This window comes from Phalaenopsis equestris, unplaced genomic scaffold, assembly GCF_001263595.1.
Source record: "Phalaenopsis equestris unplaced genomic scaffold, ASM126359v1 Scaffold000002, whole genome shotgun sequence".
Lineage (NCBI taxonomy): Eukaryota > Viridiplantae > Streptophyta > Magnoliopsida > Asparagales > Orchidaceae > Phalaenopsis > Phalaenopsis equestris.
The window spans coordinates 17631713-17651687 of NW_018164444.1; the positions used below are offsets into that span (position 1 = coordinate 17631713).

The window sequence follows — 19975 nt, forward strand, 5'->3', positions numbered from 1 at the left end:
AGAGAATGAGGGTTCTAGAAGACGAAATTCTAGATCTAAGTCCAAATGCAAAAAGACAATTCATTGTTACAAATGCAAGGGGCCAGATCATATGAAAAGAGATTGTCCAAAGCTCAAGAAGCAAACTGGGGAGAAATGTGATGGATCATCGAAGTCTGTAAATGTGGTGCAGTGTGGTGCAGAGTGACAATTTGTGACAATTTAGATTGCAGTGATGAAGATATGCTCTCAGTTTCATCAACTCAGTTCACGGATGCATGGATTCTTGATTCAGGATGCTCTTATCACATAACACCTAACAGAGAGTTGTTTACTTCATACATATCAACTAATTCTGACTCGGTTTATTTAGGTGATGATATATGCTATAATATTATTGGTATTGGAGAAGTCAGAATTAAAATATTTGATGACACAGTTACAACGTTATGTGATGTTAGAGATATTCCAGATCTGAAGAAGAATTTGATTTCTTTGGGCACTCTACACATAAATGGTTATATTCCTAAGGTAGATGATGATAGGGAAATCATCAGAATTTTTACGGGTGCACTGGCGGTGATGAAAGGAAATTTAACTGTAAGCAATATCTACAAACTGTTGGGGAGTACAGTTGTAGGTGAAGTTCATTCTGTGGAGTCAGATAATGATAATAAACCGAGGTGGAGAATTAAACTGACAGAAAGAGCAAGTATTTGAGGTCCGATATTGTCACAGTACACATATTCGCAGTTTCAGAAGTTCTGTGAGGAGTATGAAATTCAGAGATCTTTTTCATTGCGTAAGACACCACAACATAATGGTGTGGCAGAAAGAATGAACATGTCCTTAACTGAAAGGACAAGATGCTTGTGACTGAATGCAGAACTTCTTAAGAGTTTCTGGGCAGAGTCTGTGAATATGACATGTTATCTCATCAACAGATCACCTCAAACATTATTGGGTGGCAAGGTCGCAGAAGAAGTATGGACAGATAATTCAGTTAAATTTGATCATTTTCGAATTTTTGGTTGTCCTGCTTATGTACATGTACCTGAAGATAAAAGATCAAAACTTGATGCAAAATCCAAGAAGTGCATTTTTCTGCGCTACAAAAAAATATGAAAAGATACAAGTTTTGAGATATGATTGCAAAAAAAAATGATGATCAACAGAGATGCAGTTTTTTATGAACAATCCATATTACAACAAAATCAAGACAATGTGCAAGGGAACAATTCCAGTTCAGATGCAGTGCAGATGAATTTAGAACAATATCCAGAAACAACTGAGAGAGTTGAAAGTTCAAATCTAACACCTGGTTTAATCTAGCCAGAGAAAGACAGAGACGCACCAATATAAGACCTTATAGCAGATTGAGTTATGAAAACTTGGTCATTTGTGCACTTCTTATCAGCAACAATGATCTAGCTACTCTTCAAGGAGCTATCACTAGTCAGAAGAGAGAAATGGATGGGTGCAATGTTGAGGAGATGGAGTTTTTACAGAAAAATTGCACATGAGAGCTAGTTCCACTTCCTGAGGGAAAGAAGGCTATTGGTTGCAAGTGAGTGTACAAAAGGAAACTAACAGTATCAGAAAAAGAAGGGGAAAAGTTCAAGGCTCGACTGGTAGCAAAAAGATTTTCACAGCAGAAGGGGATTAATTATGATGAAATTTTTTCTCTTGTGGTCAGAATTACTTCAATTAGGACAGTGCTTGTATTAGTAGCCATTTGTGATTTGCATTTGGAGCAGATAAATGTTAAAAATACTTTCTTACATGGTGGTTTGGATGAACAAATTTACATGGAACAGCCAGAAGAGTTCACTCAACCTGGACATGAGCATCTGATTTGCAGGTTAAAGAAATCGCTGTATGGGTTGAAACAGTCTTGAGGACAATGATACAAGCGGTTTGACTCTTACATGATTCAGATTGACTACAAGAGATGTGAGTATAATTGTTGTGTTTATGTGAAGAGCTTTGATGATCGTTCTATTATTTTTCTATTACTATATTTTGATAATATACTGATTGTTGCAAAAAATATGAATGATGTCCGTGGTTTGAAAGCTTTATTGAGTCAAGAATTTGACATGAAAGACTTGAGTTCTACGAAGAAAATTCTTGGAATGGAGATTCATCGAGATAGAGACTCAAGACGATTATGTTTATCTCAACGAGACTATGTTGAGAAAGTGCTGGAAAGGTTTGGGATGAGCAAAACAAAAAAGCAAAGCTTGTAAGCACTCCTTTGGCAAATCATTTTAAGCTTTCTTCAGATCAGTGTCCTAAGACAAATACAGAAATCGAAAGTTTTCTTCAGAACAGTGTCCTAAGACTGATACAGAGATGAAAGACATTTGGCTGCTTGATGTATGCAATGATATGTACTCGTCATAATTGACTCATGCTATTAGTCAAGCCTGCAAATACATGACTAAACCTGGAAGGTGATATTGGGAAACAGTCAAGTGAATTTTTCAGATATGAGAAGGGTACTGTAGGACATAGAATTATTTTTGACAGTCAGCAGGATGATCCTTCAGTTGTGGGGTACGTTGATTCTGACTATGCTGGTGATTTGGATGACAGAAGGTCTACAATCAGATATATATTTACTCTTGGTGGAGCGTCTATATGTTGGAAATCAACAATTAGTCTATTGTGGCATTATCGACAACTGAAGCTGAGTACATGGTAGTAGATGAAGCTGCAGAAGAAGTCTTATGGCTTGTTGGGCTAGTAAAGGAACTGGGCATTGAACAAGGTGGAGTTCAGTTGCATTGTGACAGTAAAAATACATTTATCTGGCTAAGAACCAGGTGTACCATGCCAGAACCAAACACATTGATGTCAGGTATCACAAGATCAGAGAATTGATTGCTTCTGGTGAGATACTGTTGCAGAAGATTCATACTGATGAGAATTCAATTGATATGTTTACCAAACCAGTTACTATCAACAAGTTCTTGCATTGCTTGGGCTTGTTGAATGTTTGTAGTTGCTAGAGAAGCATGGTGGCCCAACCCACAGTGGTGCAGATGTAACTCCTAGTTATTTTTCTTCTAAGAGAGAAGCATGGTGGCCCAACCCACTTCTGGTATGTAGGGAACTCCATGACGTATTTCTCCCAAGGGACTGGATATTCGCCAAGGTGGAGATTTGTTAGATATGACCCATATACCATAGAGAGACAAATTCTGGAGCGGATCGGAGCAGAGCAAAAGATTCTTTTCAAATCAGGAAAGTTTCCTTATGTTTCCTTATGTGGGTTGTTATGTGGGTTGGGGGTGTGGTACATGAGTAATTTGGTAATTACATATTGTACTCCGGGGTTTTCTAGGGTTATAAATATGTCTGTATGTAACACTGGGTATTATCCCAAATTCTGTAATCTCTTTTCTGAATATTGAAAGGAATTCGCCGCTTTGCTCCTGAGGACGTATGTATCTTTGCCGAACCTCGTTAAATCTTTGTGTTCTTCTGGATTTGTGTCGGTTCTTGTTTTTTCTTCGCCCTAAATAATATATATGATCCATCTTGAAAGGGACTGTTAGCATGGGAAAATATCACTCAGAAAATCACTCTCTATTTGATGAGTAGTGTATGTTTATTTGCTTATATCTTACAAGATTACACTGGCTCTATTACTTTTTAGTGGGAACATCTTGTAATAAGATACCTCAAAAGAGCTTTCTCCTCTAAAAATTAACAATATTGCTTTCCTATGTGATCACAAGCTCAAGAAAGTATGAATTCTGCTTATACCAGCCATTGTCATTGATGGCCAATTTGCTTTGCTTATCCCTCTAAACTCTGATAAAGTTGTGCATACTGATTCTCTCAATTATAGTTATTTGTCTTCTTAAACAGTCATTCATATGACTGTAAAGCAAACATTTTAGGAGGCAAAAATAAAAAAAAATGGCATTTACATAGTTACCACCCAATCTCTATCTATTTACATATCTAATACAAAAAATTTGCTTATTTTACATTTATACCACCCAAATCTTTTACATCACATAAAAAATTCCAACATTTTAACTTTTAAAATGTGAAATATACTTTTCCAAGCATAGGTAAGGTGGTATCTATGCAAAAATTGAAGTTTGGGTGTTAGCTACATAAAGACACAGGAACTGAGTGGCATGTATGTCAATCTTCCATAAAAAAAATTGTGTTGTGTATTGAGGTAAACTTAAGAGAGTTGCGATTATCTGTTTTGCGCTTTTCGATTGACCTTCAATTTATCAACCATCTGGCCTGGTTTATCCTTTTTTTGATTTTTCAAAATATTGATTTAATGTTGTTCCTGATGACATCTACCCATACAGATACTTTTTACTGGCTTTGCATATGGTGGGTTATCTGAACTCCGTGAAGATGAATATATTTCCTGCTCAATGGGATCAACTATTTCAGGAGAAATTGGTGTATTTGGTTACAAACCTTCTGTACTTATGGATATGCTTGCCGGTAAAAGAGCTGAAATCAGTACAAAAGTTGGGGCATACATGAGGACCTTTTCTGGTGATTGTTCGCCTTCTGATCTTGAAACTGCTTTGCAGGTTTGTTCGCTGCTGTAATTTTCAAAATTTTGTTGTTCTTTCCAGTATTCATTATGACACGAGAACCAGGCATTATTTTACCCACTGCAACTATTGTTATAAGAAGGGGCTCAGCAAACTGATAATCTGATACTGGTCTCAGACCTATTTGTATTTTTATAACTGATTTTTGTCTGGCGCATTTACATACTACCCAACTCTTATATTTTTACATATGTAACTCCCAAATATTGCTTTTTTACATTTTAACCACCCAATATTTTCATATCATTTCAAAAATACCACTTTTTTAACTTTTAAAATGTGAAATACACCATTTCATGCATAGGTAAGGTGGCATATATGTAAGAATTAAAGTTTAGGTGTTAGATATGTAAATACGTAATCATTGAGTGGTATATGTAAATTTTTCTTATTGTTTTCACGAGTTATTTTTGCTCCTGCACCTTCATTTTCATTTCATTCAATTAGTTTTTGTTCTGTGTTACGTGGCTTGCACCATGATAGGATGGCTCTGGAAGTATAGCGTTTTGAGTTTTGTTGATTTCGTTGCTCTTCAAAAAATCTACAATTAAAGTAAAAAAAAAGGGAATTTTACATACGTAGCACACAAATTCTTATGTATTTAAATATCTCACACCTAAACTTTCATATTTACACATATAGCACTCAAATCTTTAATATCACACCAAAGTTAACATTATTACAATTATTTTAAAAGTGAAATATATCATTTTATGCATATGTTTAAAGCACCAAAGTGTCATGTATGTAAATACAAAATTTTAGGTGTGAGATTTGTAAAGTCATAAGAATTTTGTGTTAGGCATATAAATTTCCCAAAAATAAAATAAGGTAAGTTGGTGATTTACGTGTGCACAGCTTGCATAAATTTGTATGATGTACTAGCAGTTAAATTGCTTCTTTTGGATGGGATTGGGAAAATGATAATTTGGTTGTGGGATTGTTGTGGTTATTAGTTAGTCATTGCTTACTGTGGTGGACACGACTAGTATTCCTTTATTTATTATCATAGTGGCACAAATAACTAGGTTTTTGTCTAAACCAGATCACACGGATTCATTGGTTGTTCTTGTCTAAACCAGATCGCACATATTCATTGTCTAAACTAGGTTCTTGTCTAAACCAGATCGCACAGATTCATTGGTTGTTCAAATCACTTTATCCTTGATGATTTTATTCTCTTCATCATTATCCCTTGCAACTCTCAATGCCATATATATTGAGGTTCTAGATCTATGGTGTCACACTGGCTCTGGAAGGCGGTAATCCCTGACAACATAAGACATGATGAAAGGATTTGAACTTGTTTTGTATTTGTACAAGACAAGATTGTATATACAAGTAATAGTTAAAACAAGGAAATATGGATTTTATCTCATTTCATACATAAGTGCTGAACAACAACTACCAACTGAATGAAAAACAAGAAAAAAATATGAAATAACAATGGATAACCACCAAAACCCTAAGGGAAAATATAATAACTCATGTAAAAAGTAAAAATACCCAAAAGTAAATCTAGAGCTAAAATGTTTGCTCTTGTGGAGGCAGTCATCTTTGTGATTGGGTGATACCCGCTATACAAAAATATTAACGAGTGAGTTTGACAAATAAAATTTAATATATAATCACTATTTATTAAAGCATAAATGAAAAAGCTTTAGCATGCTGTATGAACAATGAAACAAGATGATTTATTATATGCATATATGTAATACTCTTATGCAAAAGTTGAAATTGAAATCAGATTAATGTGACTTTTCTCAGGCTATTTAATGTAAATTGCAATCATTAACAATCTATCATTTCAAAACAAATCAAGTCTCACTATTGTATGTTATTGTCTAATTTTTGTTCAATTTATATCTATATGGTTAGTTTTTGTTAGACACCCTGAAACCGAGAAGGTAAACACCAACCTAAGGAAAGCCCGTGTTGTAGGATCATCACTTTATGGGTTCGTCGGTCAGATTAGCCAATATCTAAAAGAGTTCAACATATCACTGCATACAAACTCATAGAATTCCAAAATTTTCCATGAATATCATGTAACTAATGTGAAAAATAATATGAATATTTCAAACATCCATATAACATGAGTGAGAACAGTATTTATTACAATTGTCTAAGCTACAATTCAAGGCAAGTTTACAATTTATTACAAATATCTGCAACAGGTGCATAGTAGTATAAATAATACACAAAAGATATGACAGACAAGTTTACAAATTAGTTAGCGAGCTAATACAAAACGACAAGGATAACACCCATAACAACGAAGGGTAAGTAACAATTATTTATATTGAGGAGGTCAATATGAAATTTCTAATTTTTTAAAGTTTCACCTAACCACTTCGATGAAAATATGATTAAAAGTCTTGCACCCAAAATACTATGGTTATTATTATTATCATATTTTAATTTCATTATCATTATAAAAATAATACTAACTTAATCTATAATGGGATGGAAATAGGTCTATAATAGGCCATAAGAAAAATCTATGTATATACATATTCATATAATAAGTTGCATTAAAGAATAGATATTAGAAGGAAAGGGGGAGGAGGACTTATGAAACAAGGAGGAAGGAAGGTACTGTTCGGCTAGAGGAAGAGGCTCAACGACTACTGCCATGGAGAAAAAGGGTGGAAGCGGCTGATTGCCTCCTCTAATAAGGTCGGCTAGGACTAGGATTCCAATGGCAGCAAGGAAAAGAGGGCTAACGACTATCTTGAGATTCCCTAGCCTTGTCCTCTTTAAAACAAGAAGAAAGGTGATGCTTGGAAGGAAGGTTGGCTTGCACGACGGAGAAAGGAAAGCCCTGTGATTCGGAAAAGTGGCTAGCAAAATGTGATAGAGAATCATCATACTAGAGAAATCTGAAAGGTAAGGCGGCTGTAGCAGCCTTGAAAATTGTGAGTAATGAGCAAACTTAGAGTTGAAGGTGGTTGTAGCATCCTTTTTGGTTTTCTCGTTTTATGAATAAATATGTATTGTTCGAGTATACTTTTTCTAGTACAAATTCAATTTAAGTAAATAGTTTAAAAATTCATTTTGTTGTGCTTGTATATATTGAAAAGCCGAAGGGCTAAATCTATTAAAATAGGAAAGATACATAAATGTTGTATGAGAGGGCCCAACAGAGGCACCTTAGCCATACGATACAACACACACAAACACCCCAAAAAAGAAAAGATACTGGGAAACCAAAAAAAAAGGAAAGATATCAAAATCGCAGAAAAAAAAGTAGCTAGGGACGAGCCAGTTTAGTCTTGCCTCTGCCTCTAGTTCTAGGGCGAGATCCAGATAACAAATTTTTTAGTGTCGAGCCATTTCCCGAAGTAACCAAAGTATCATCCATCAGGTTCCCAAGCTGATGTTTACCTCCAATCTTCTTCTTCCTCCTTGAATAGACCTGTCATTCCTCCTCAGAAAACTGACTCATTTGATCATCGTGTTGGAAAACAGAATGCTGGGCAGATAAAATCTGATGAGCACCAGAAGAAGGATTGTCAACTGTTGCAACGACTCTAAGTTCTAGTGTGTGTGAAGCATGAATGAATTGTCTCCTTTTGTCTCCTTTTCACCTAATGCTTCCTGCAATTGAGGAGGGTTTGAAAGTGTAGGTTGCTCAGCAGGGCTATCCAGCTTCTCATCGATCGCTGAAATAGTATTTTCAGGGGAAGGGTCCATGGGGGCGATTAAATCAGACACCATAACCTGTTCTGTGGTAGTTTTCTCTCCATATGGAGCAGATATGTCCAAAGCAGTGGGGTCAAATCCATTTTTATTCACTTGTTCTTTAGATTTCAATATAGGGTGAAACTTATAGCATTTATCAAGGTTGTGCCCAAACATCTTACAATGAGAACAATAAGGAGGTCTATGTTTCATAATAATTTGTTGCCAATATCCATTATGAGTTGTGCCCAACCAGACTTCAGTAACATCAGGTAAATTAATATCTCTTTCAACTAGTATTCTGGCCACAGAAGGTCTGATTAGGTTAAAAGTGCGAAATCTAGCTTCAAAGGGTCCCCAAATATGACACCAATAGAGTAAATAACCTGATGATGAAAAAAGTGCAGCTTGAGACCAGATAGACTAAACCATATCGGTACAGTAAGAGATTCACGCTTGGGGTTAAAATCAGGAGACTACTTGAGTAGTTTCATTGGTTTACCAGTAATGTTGAGATATTTTTTGGAAAAAATCTCAGTGTAGTCTTCAGGCACAATTTGTTGAATTAATACGTCTCCCATCCATGAGCCTCACTTTCCACTTTCTACTTTCCTACTAATTTGAGATCATCAAAATTTTTTCTGATAACGTCCATAGGTGGGTGTCCCCACTGAAATTTTTCAATAAGAGTAAGCTTGAATTTACCAGTCAATGATGAAAATTCTAGCTCAGAGAAAAAAAAGTGATGCTTTCACACTTTTCCTGCTTACAATCTTGATAAAAGAGACAATCATCTGTGTCATCCCGTTGCTCCTTATAACTTGAGGGGAAGACAACTGCCGTTTTCCTCTGAGTATTACCTCCTCTGAGTATTCCCCACCACGTGGGCAAAGGAGGCTTTGTCAGGTTCAACCGTAAACGAAGGAAGCTCCATCACAACAAGAGAAGCCCTGCCAAAGTCGGACAGCGGCAAAAATAGCGAGCAGAAGAGGTCGGGGCAAAAAAATGCAGTTGTCGAAGCCGCGGAACAGTCGCAGCTCGACAAGGCAGGTCATAGAGCAGTTGCATCGAACGAGAGTGAGAGGAGACGACCACGACGAGATGACCTAGAACTCAACTCGACACGGCTCGCAGCTCGACGACCACGCAGATGCTAGCGCGAAGGAGAGCGAGACGAGACGACGACGACGAGACAACTTGGAAGTCAGCCACAGCTCAACGACCAGGAAAAAGTTGGGTAATGCGATGGAAGAGCGAGACGTGACGATGACACGTAGGAGTCGACGATCGCAAGAGAGATTGACAAACGCAGAATTCGTCGTAGAGCACGACGGGAAAGCCGAAAGATCAAGCCACGGAATCGCCATCGGGCGAAACCCTAGCGGAGCAGCTCACCATCGACACCATTTTAATATATATATAATATATATATATATTGAAAGCCCAAAAAGGCTAATCTACTAAATAGAAAGAAAGATACATATACAATGTGGGATGGTCCAAACATGACACCCTACCCACACAAAAATCACAAATAGTTCCAAAACTAGAAAAAAACAGAAAAATGCATTAGATACTTGAATAAAAAACCTAACAGTGCCAAAATACATAATATCAGGTGGCTAGAGAGCGACCCAATTTGGTCTTGCCTTTGCCTCTAGTTCTAGGGTAGGAGCAAACTAATAAGCTGGTAAGATGATTGTCATTGTCAGTAGTAACCAATGTATCATCCAATATGCTCCCGAGCTTGAGTCGGTCTCCATTCTTCTTCTTCCTCCTGGAATAGACCTGCCATTCCTCTTCCGAAGAATCAGTTTGATGGGGTGGTAGAGCTGAAACAGAAGGATTACCAACCGTAGTACCCACAATAGGTTCTAGTATATGTGAAGTATGAGTTGCCTCTACACCGGATACTTCTGAAGAAGTGGAGCTACGAGACTCTCCTGATTATCAAACTGAACACTGTAATTTGTAAGTAATAGTTCATCAGTATTGTTTTATGGGGTTTGAAGGTGTCATCATCACATCACTCGCAATAATAGTAACAACAGTGTCATGGTGGGTTCCTCAGGGGCATCAAACATCTCATGTTTGGTTGTATCCTCCCCAGGTGGAACTAAAGTGTCCAGAGCAGTGTGGTTAGACCAATTCTTATTCACTTGAAACTTAGATTTCAAATTTGGATGAAACTTATGGCTTTTATTAAGGACATGATCAAACATCTTAGAGTGGGCACAATATGGGGGTCTGTGCTCCATGACGATTTGTTGCCAATAATCATTATGGGTTGTGCCCAGCCAGACTTAATGAACATCAGGTAAAGTAATATTCTTTTCCACAAGTATTCTGGCCACCGAGGGTCTGGTTAGGTTGAAAGTAGGCAGATCTAGCTTCGAACGATCCCTAATGATGAACCCAATAGAGTAGAAAACCTGATGATGAAAAAAATACAGCTTGAAACCAGATAAACTAAATCATACCGTTACATTGGGAGTTTCATGATTTGGGTTGAAATTCAGAGACCACTTGAGTAGCTTCATAAGTTTACCAACAATGTTAAGATATTTTTTGGAGAAAATCCGAGTGTAGTCTTCAGGCACGGTTAACTGAATCAAAACATGTCACCCATCAATGAGCCCCACTTTCCACTTTCCTGATAATTTGTGGTCATCAAAACTTTTCCTGATAACCTCCATAGGTGGGTGTCTCCACTGAAATTTTTCAATGAGAGCAAACTTAAATTTGTTAGTCATTGTTGAAATTTCTGACTCAGAGAAAAAGAGTGTCTTCTCACTTTTTTTGCTTGCATACTTAATGAAGGGGCAGTCACATGTACCATCTCGATTCTCCTTATAACTTGAGGGGAACACAATCGTCGTCTCCCCCAGAGGATTACTCACAACGTGGGCAAATGAGGTTTTGCTAGGTTCAACCGTAGAAGAAGGAAGCTCCATCACAGCAAGTAGAAGCCCGGGCAGGCCGAAGAGGTCGGGGCACTGCGCAGAAGACAATAAACCGCTGACAGGAATCGCAGATGAGCTCGACAGAGTCGAAACCTCAGTTCGACAAAAGCTGCGCAGAAGAACCGCGGTGAGACGACGCCGCAAGAGTAGGAAACGGAGCCGCAGAGCGCGATCGGCCTTACAACGAGCAGCGAACACAGGCGCAGCTCGACAAAGCAGAAGGAGGAAACAGAGGAGCTTACACCCTTCTACGAACGAGGGTGGAATTACATCAGCTGAGAGGCTAGGGTTCACCGTGAGGCGAAACCCTAGCAGAGCTCGTCGAAGTCTGCTAATGAAAGTCTATATATATATATATATATGGCGTTCTGCTAATGAAAGTCTATATATATATATATATATGGCGTTCTGCTAATGAAAGTCCATTTTTGCAACTTTTTTTGTTAGTAAGTTTCTATCTTTAGAAAGAGGAAAGCGCTTCCATTACCCAGGCAATGTTGGGCCTTGACGTCAAGAGGTACCTTGATTATTTTATTACATCGGATTTTGAACATAAAATTTGATCCTTTGCTGTCCTGAGCTGAGAGGAAACCGAAATATACATTCTTTTCGCCCTTCCCTTCCATCAATAATTTGTTTCTTTCAACTTTCAGTGTCATCTGCTGTTGCACCTAGTAACATGAGTATGCATTATTCTGCTTTTATAGGAAGAGTCAAAGAGAATGGTTTTATGAATGTTATATATCCGACCCTACAGACCAATCTTGCTGATGTAATTTAATATTGAGATATTTCAGCTTGTCTACCAACTCTTTTCTACTAACGTTGAACCAAGGGGTGAAGAAGTTAAAATAGTAATGCAAATGGCGGAGGAGGCAATTCGAGCTCAAGAAAGAGACCCGTACACTGCATATGCAAACCGTGTCCGGGAGTTAAACTATGGGAACTCATATTTCTTTAGAGTAAGTTCAATTTGGTTGATGAATACTTTGTCATTATTTTTTCTCTTTTCAGTTTTATGTTTTTTTCTTTTTTTTTTTTCATTTTTAAATGCTATTTTAGTGCAGCCTATTCGAATTGGTGACCTCAAAAGAGTGAATCCCATAAAAGCATGTGAATATTTCAACGATTGTTTCAAGGACCCCTCTACATTTACTGTTGTCATAGTTGGGAAAATTGATGCTGATTCATCTCTTCCGCTAGTTTTACAGTACTTGGTAATAACAAATTTCTTTAATTAGTTTGTCACCAGTATATCCTAATGAGTAAAGTAGCAAAACAGTCCATTGGCTATTTATATGGGGTCATTTTAATCCCTAACTTTATAAAAGTGTCGAATTAGTCCTCAGACTCTTTTATTATGAGCTGAAATAGTCCATTAGGGAGACTATTTTAGTCCCCTTTAAAAGAGTTTGGGGACTAAATAGACATTATTATGATTCTGGGACTAAAATGACCCCTGACAAATAGGAACTTTTCTCGTATACTAATGGATTTACTAGTTTACTTTTGAATAGGGTGGAATTCCAAGGCCATATGAACCTGTTTTACAATTCAATCGTGACGATTTAAAAGGCTTGCCATTTAAGTTTCCAGAAACCATTGTTAGGTATTCGCCTCATTTTTATAAATATTGTGGTTTTTATGCATAATTTGTTGATAATATGCTGTTGCTTTGCTTACAAAATTAGTCAACTATATGTAGAGAAGTTGTTCGCAGTCCTATGGTTGAAGCTCAGTGCTCTGTCCAGCTAACTTTTCCAGTAGTTCTAAAGAGTGCATCCATGGTGTGGTTCTTCTCCCTTAAAATTGAATGCTTGGTTTTGTCCTACAGAAAGTTTGATTTGCTGATTAACATTGTATGCTTTATGATTCTTAAATTGTAAGTTGGAAGAGATTCACTTTATCGGGTTTTTAAGTAAATTACTAGAAACGAAAATAATGCAAGTTCTTCGCTTCAAACATGGCCAGGTGCATCCATTTAAGCCTTTTCCCTCCTTATTCATTATATTTTTAGTGTTATATCTGATAACAATACTGCTTTATGTCTGTTTTTATGGAAACTTTTAGGTATACTCTGTGGGCGTCTCTGTCTTCCTTGGTGGTAATAAGCCTTCAAGAATTGGAGATGTGCGTGGTGATATAAGCGTTAGCTTTTCATGTGATCCGGATATTTCCTCAAAGCTGGTGAGCCTTCTCTTCAAATAATTTTAGAGGCATTTACATGCATAGCACACAGTTCTCAAGTATTTACATGTCTCACACCTAAAATTATGTATTCATACGTAGCATTCAAATCTTTAATATCACATAAAAAATAGCACTTTCACCACTTCTTAAAAGTGAGAGAAAATTTTTCATGCATAGGTTTAAAACACCAATGTGCTGTGTATGTAAATTTGAAAGTTTTGGTGTGAGATATGTAAGTACATAAGAGTTGTATGCTATGTATGTAAATTTCCCTTAAGTTTATTCTGTTTATTGGAACTTACCACTTTGAACCTTCCATCCACCTTTCTGTAGGTTGACCTTGCCCTGGAAGAGATATCTTACCTTCAGGAGCAAGGGCCAGTTGTTGAAGATGTCTCAACCATCCTTGAAATAGAGCAGCGAGCTCATGAAAATGGTTTGCAGGTTAGCTTACTGAATAATATTTTCAGTATATTACTGAATTTTGTATATATCCAATATATATCCACCATAATTAATTAACTGAATTTATTGGATTTTACAGGAAAATTACTATTGGTTGGATAGAATTTTGCGTAGCTACCAATCACGGGCTTATTTTGGCGACCTCAATGTCTCATTCGAGGTAATGCATTGTGCATTTTTTTTTTCTATTGGAGAACAATTTTGAGTATGACGCTGGGGCTTAGGGCTGAACTGGTCCAAAACCGGTCCAGTTAGGAGTTGTCGGTCCGGCAATGAGGCTGGATCAGTAGGAAGGCTGGACCGGCTGACTAAAGAATGGGGCAGAATTTACCGTCCTTTCCCCTCCTCCTTTCCCTTTCTGATTGTCGGCTAGCTCTACCCCCTTGCCTTTTCTGATTGCCACCTAAAGAGGCCCTTCCTATTTTACATCCTATCAATTATATGTATTGTTTTTGCTTGTTATGGCTAGTTTTGGCTTGCTTGCTGTTTTCCGAGTTCTCCTTGTGGTCTCCTTCTTCCTCGTTAGGGTTGTATCCGACGAAAGATAATGTTTCGGCTATATCGTGTTCCGAGGTGTTGTTTTATCTGCTCCTATCTTCTTCCCTACCTTTTCACCTCCCCCTTACTTAGTCGCCGTCCACTCCTAAACCACCCTTCCTGTGGACCAGCCGACCCTTTTTGCTGCGTAGCTTTGCTGTCCAGCCTTCAGTCCACCTCCCAACACCCCATCCTTCCCTTCTAGGCGGCAGCCTTTGTTGTCCAACCCCTCAACCATCTGCTTGCACCTAGTCATCCCTTCTTCTGCAGCAATCATTGTTGTCCAGCCTAGGGGTGTAAATGAGCCGAGCTAGCTCAAGCTCGAATAGTTAACGAGCTCTCAAGTCGAACTTTTCAAGCCACGAGCTTGAGCTTGAGCTCAAACTGGAGCTCGTTTATTCAAGCTTGAGCTTGTCTCAACTCGTTGGCTCGTGAGCAGGCTCGATTAACCTACCGTTAGTTATTTTGATGCATTTTTCGGTGAGCTGTCACTGCATTCTCAGCCTCTTTTGGTCACCAAAACCTTCTCTGGTCAGCTACTGTAAAAATTAAATTTTTAATTTGAGCCTGCGAGCCGACTGCAACCACTACGAGTCGAGATTGAGATCGCCATTCGAGCTCGATTCAAGCTAGTGTTGAGCTTAGGATGTCAATGCGGGTCGACGGGTCAGGCTCGTGTTCGACCTGAAAATGACCCGACTTGAATTGGGTCAGCTCTAACCCGACACAGATAATAAATAGGTTGAATTCTATGACCCGAACACAACTCTAAAAATATTTGGGTCAACCCAAATCCAAATTTTTTTAGTCGAGTTTGAGTCATGTTGGCGCATCGAGTCAATTTTTGATATTTAGGGATGCTAATTTGGGCTGACTGGTTGGGTTCAGGTCCGACCCAAAAATGTCCAAACTTGAATCGTGTCAACTCGGAACCTGACCAGAATAATAGACGGGTCAGATTCTCTGACTGAACCCGATTCAAAATATATTTGGGTCAATCTGAACCCGGATTTTTTCAAATCGAGTTCGAGCCGTGTTGGGTCAATTTTTGACATCTCTACTTGAGTTCAAGCTCTCAATTTGGTAGAAAAGCTTTGATAAAAGCATGGCTTGAGCTTGACTAGACTCACACCCCTAGTGCAACCCACCAAACCCCTTTCTAACCTACCATACAACCACCAAGCCTTCTCCACTCTCTTCTAGTCCAAGTCGGAGATTATTGAGGTTATATTTTCTTTTTCAGTTTGTGTTGTGTTGTAAACCCTAATTTTGTGCTTAATAATGTTTGCTTTCGTTTCTGTTGAATTTTGAACTAGTTCAGAGGAGCTCCTAAATTCTAAATTTATTTGCACAAGAGTCCATTGATGTTCAAACGCATTTACGATGATTCAATCTAATGGCCCCACTCCAATGTTGTAGAGACATAAATATGGCAAGACTATATCAAGAAATCAACTGGAAAATAGTCTTTGATATATATATATATATATATATATATATATATATATATATATAACAAAACTGGAGATAACAATAGAAAGCAAATATTATTACTGAAAAAGACAAGTAGTTGGGTACAACCAAACACACTAAAATGTGAAATAATGACAACACAACACAACTCACATTAGGGTTCTATTCGTGGATGGTGGAGGTCGGCTAGGTGGTTCGAAAGCAGTGGTAGGTTGTCATAATGGGGTAGAGGAGGAGCAACAATGAGTAGGGGTGGCGGGAAATGTTGTTGTGTGGTCGGAAACAGGAGGTTGGGGGGTGGGGGGAGGGGGTCTTGGACAGTGGGTCGATAGCTATAGGGTAGTAAGGACGGCTGAGAGGGTTGTGTGTTGCTAGAAACAACAAGGGGGAGGATTGGACAACAAGTAGGTAGCAACAGAGGGTGCAAAGGGCGGTTGGGAAGATTGGGGAAGCAAGGGAGGCGTGTTTGGGATGGTGACAACAAGTAACACTACAAAAGAACTGTTCGAAAGGGTTGTTTGGTTGATGCAACGAGGAGTAAGGATTGTGGCGGCGGAGGGAAGGTAGCAGCAAAAAGGGAAGTCTAGGATAATCACCACCTCGGAACGAGATATAGCCGAAGCATCATTCGCCATTGGTTACAACCCTAGAAGGGAAGACTTAGAGACGCCAACGATTGTCTCTATAGAAAACTGACAAAAAAATAATCATAGAATATCAAAAATACAAATATATAATAATAGGATAACTAAGATTGACCCACAAGGATCGACTGACTGCAGACCATGAAAAAAATCTCGACCAGTTCGGTCCAGGTTTGTAGGCAAATGCTTGCTTTGTCACAAAAAATCCCGTGTTCCGCTCAAGCGCGAGGGACTGTTGTGTCAACCTTCCGGAGGTTGGGGAGCTTTGACTTTATTCGTCGAAGTTTCTTTCTCTTTTTTTAAGGTGTCAGAGCTGTTGTAACCTCTCGGGATTGAGAGGTGTTCAACTGCGTCAATATGAGCACCTAGATCCCATTGTTAGTTGCACTATCTCTCAAAATATCTGAGAAGATTTGCCCACTTGCGAGTTGTCGTCCATATTTGTCTCATTATCTGGTATTTTGCTGAGCTGATTGGGGTTGCCAAGTATACTCTGCAGGGTCATACGAAAACTTCATCCCATTATAGATCTTCTCAGTAAAAATTAATGCATCCTTCAATTGGACCCCTGTCGACATGCTTGTAGTTGACTCTAAGTTGATTATGTTGTTCGTAAAGGAAGACCAAACCCTTGAGCTAGTAATCCAAAAGAAGTGATATTTTACTTCAAATCACCTGCAAGCAATTGAAGAGGAAGTCAATAAGCTTTTAGAAGCAAGCTTCACATGAGAATTGCATCAGTAATAAAAGATGGTGGAATTTAGAAGATATGTGTTAACTATACCGACCTCAAATAGTTTGTCCGAATGATAGTTTTCCCTTCCCTCTTATAGACACCAACCTGATAATGCAACATATGGGTACCAGATGTTTAGCTTTTTGGACGCATATTCTGGATATAATCAAATAAAGATAAATTCAAAGATAGGAGGCCACGTCCTTCCAAATAAGATAAAAGCCTATATTGTTATCGAGTCTGTCATTTGAGTTGAAAAATGATGGCGCAACCGACCAATGTTTGATGAAAAAGTTTTTACAAATATCATCGAGCATACTATGAAGGTATATGTTGACGATATGCTGGTGAAAAGCTTAGAAATGTCTTAAAACATCTCTCATTTGGATGAATGTTTTAACTTTTTCGACACTATGACACGCGCCTCTAGTCAAGTACGCCTTGAATGTTAGATTAGAAAAATTCCTTGGCTTCATTTTGACTTATGGTGGGATTGAACCAAATCCTTAGATGATCGAAGCACTTAAAGATGTGATGTCCCAAGGAATATTAAGGAGTAACAACGCTTGAACAAACGCATAGCCACTATGTCTCGTTCCTTGGCTCACTCAGAGGATAAATACCTATCATTTTTTAAGCTACTGAGGCGTACTCGAAACACTTGTTTCAAGTATACGGATCAAAGTCAAGCCGTTTTTATAAAACTGAAGACATACTCCGCCTCGATATCCCTTCTTTCGAAACTTGTCCAATGAGGAATGTTATATATATACACCTCATTATTTCTCCACAAGCGATAAGCTCTATCCTGGTGAAGGAAGAAAAAATGGTTCAATAACCCATCTACTATTTTAAAAAGATTTTCTCTGACACGGAAAGTCACTACCTAGTGGCGGACAAAATCGCATTAACCTGAGTATTCTATGTAAGAAGGTTACATCCATATTTCTAGGCCCAAATTATTGGCATTTACATATAGCTCCCTTAAGAGCTATCTTGCATAGACTAGAGGCATCCAGAATGTTCATTAAATAGTCTTTGGAATGAAAAGAGTTTGATATTCGTTACCTATGTCAACCAGATATTGTTGTTGACTTTTTTGTTGAATTCACCATATGTATCTTCAATGAGAAATCTCTTTCTCCTCGTCGCCGTGCTAAGGCTTGTCATTGATTGTGAAGTACAAAACTTAATTATTCATTATGACTCCCAATTTATAATATCCCAAGTATAGAGAGATAATTCCACAATTTAGAAACATTTGCTTTCAGCCATACTTTTTTATGCATAATGGTAATACTATTTGACTCGTAATTCCTCAATCTGAAACTTTGCATTCAGCCATATATTTTTATTCATATTGACAATGAACATATGTTAATTTGTGTATTTAATACCATATTGACTTTCTTTTATGATTTTTCTGATATTTTGAAACCTTGTTGACATTAAATGCATTACAGAAACATGCATGACAATTTTCTGTGTTCCTCCAACCTTTTTCTTCGACAATCTTCTTTAGTATGCTTTAGCTTCCCTTCTTGTGGATGAACTGTCTGTAAGATCATTCTTCATTTCTCTGTTATTTGCATATTTGCAGATTCAGGAAGAAGGCCGAACCAAAGTTAGAAAATGTTTGACTCCATCATCGATGCTCTTGGCTCTACGAAGATTATTGCCTTTTCCATGCAAAAATCAGTATACTTTAGTGATTCTTATGCCGCAGACATCTCGCATGAAACTGCTAAAATCATCATTTTTATTCAGCTCCGATGGATTTAGCAGGGATGCGAAGGTAAGAAACTGATCATTTCTTGGCTGCATTCTATCTTCGTTACATTTTGCATTCATTTTTCTCGTCTCTTTGGCAACAATGTTTAATTCTTTCTGATTTATTCCCTCATTAGTTAATATTATGTTAAGCCATTTTGGGTCTAAAAGTTAGGAAACTAGAAAGGTGTTAAAAAGACAATTTTCAAATTTTTACACACAATTCATATGTATTTACATGTCTAGAACCTAATTTTTACTTTTTACATTTTCCACCCAAATCTTTTATGTCACATAAAAAATACCACTATTTTAACATCTTGTGTTGTACTATTAGGTCTAAACAATCAAAGCATTTTATCCTTGGAGATTCATGATGTTTATGGAAGATTTGCATACATGCCACCTAATGGTTATGTATTTACATATTTAAAACCTAAACATTGATATTTACATTAATACCTCTTTACCTATGCATCAAAAGGTGTATTTCACTTTTAAAAAGATAATTATGATAGTATTTTTGATGTGATAAGAGAAAATTGAGTGCTAGAAATGTAAGAAATCAAAGTTTAGGTGTTAGATATGTAAATTCATAAGAATTGTGGTATATATGTAAATGACCCTTTGTTCATTTGTTTCAGATAAGTTGCAAAAATAAATTTAATAAATTCTAGCCGAGCCGCATTACAAAATGGCCCGCGGGTTTCCATAAAAACTACGCAATCATTTTAGAATGATATTATTTAAGTGAATTTATGTGCATTCTTCTTCTCAACGTACCCTTCCAAGCATTTTTGTCTAATTTACTTTTTGGAGTATTTACATCCCTACCACAATTCTCATGTATTTACATATCTAACCCCTAAACTTTAATTTTTACATATAATGCCTTAACTATGCATGAAAAAGGTGTATTTCACTTTTTAAAAG

The 19975-nt window shown here is 37.5% G+C and overlaps 1 protein-coding gene across 2 annotated transcripts in view; it reads left to right on the plus strand.

Moving 5' to 3' along the window:
* The window catches only part of LOC110037373 (zinc protease PQQL-like), a 69917-nt gene that overhangs the window by 49381 nt on the left and 561 nt on the right, over nt 1–19975 (plus strand). For both annotated transcript variants that reach the window (XM_020742009.1, XM_020742018.1), the window contains 10 exons: nt 4323–4556; nt 12025–12189; nt 12295–12444; nt 12745–12836; nt 12933–13014; nt 13115–13198; nt 13298–13414; nt 13751–13861; nt 13962–14042; nt 18873–19067. In XM_020742009.1, coding sequence (XP_020597668.1) covers nt 4323–4556; nt 12025–12189; nt 12295–12444; nt 12745–12836; nt 12933–13014; nt 13115–13198; nt 13298–13414; nt 13751–13861; nt 13962–14042; nt 18873–19067 — 1311 coding nt within the window. The remainder of the gene's footprint in view (nt 1–4322; nt 4557–12024; nt 12190–12294; nt 12445–12744; nt 12837–12932; nt 13015–13114; nt 13199–13297; nt 13415–13750; nt 13862–13961; nt 14043–18872; nt 19068–19975) is intronic.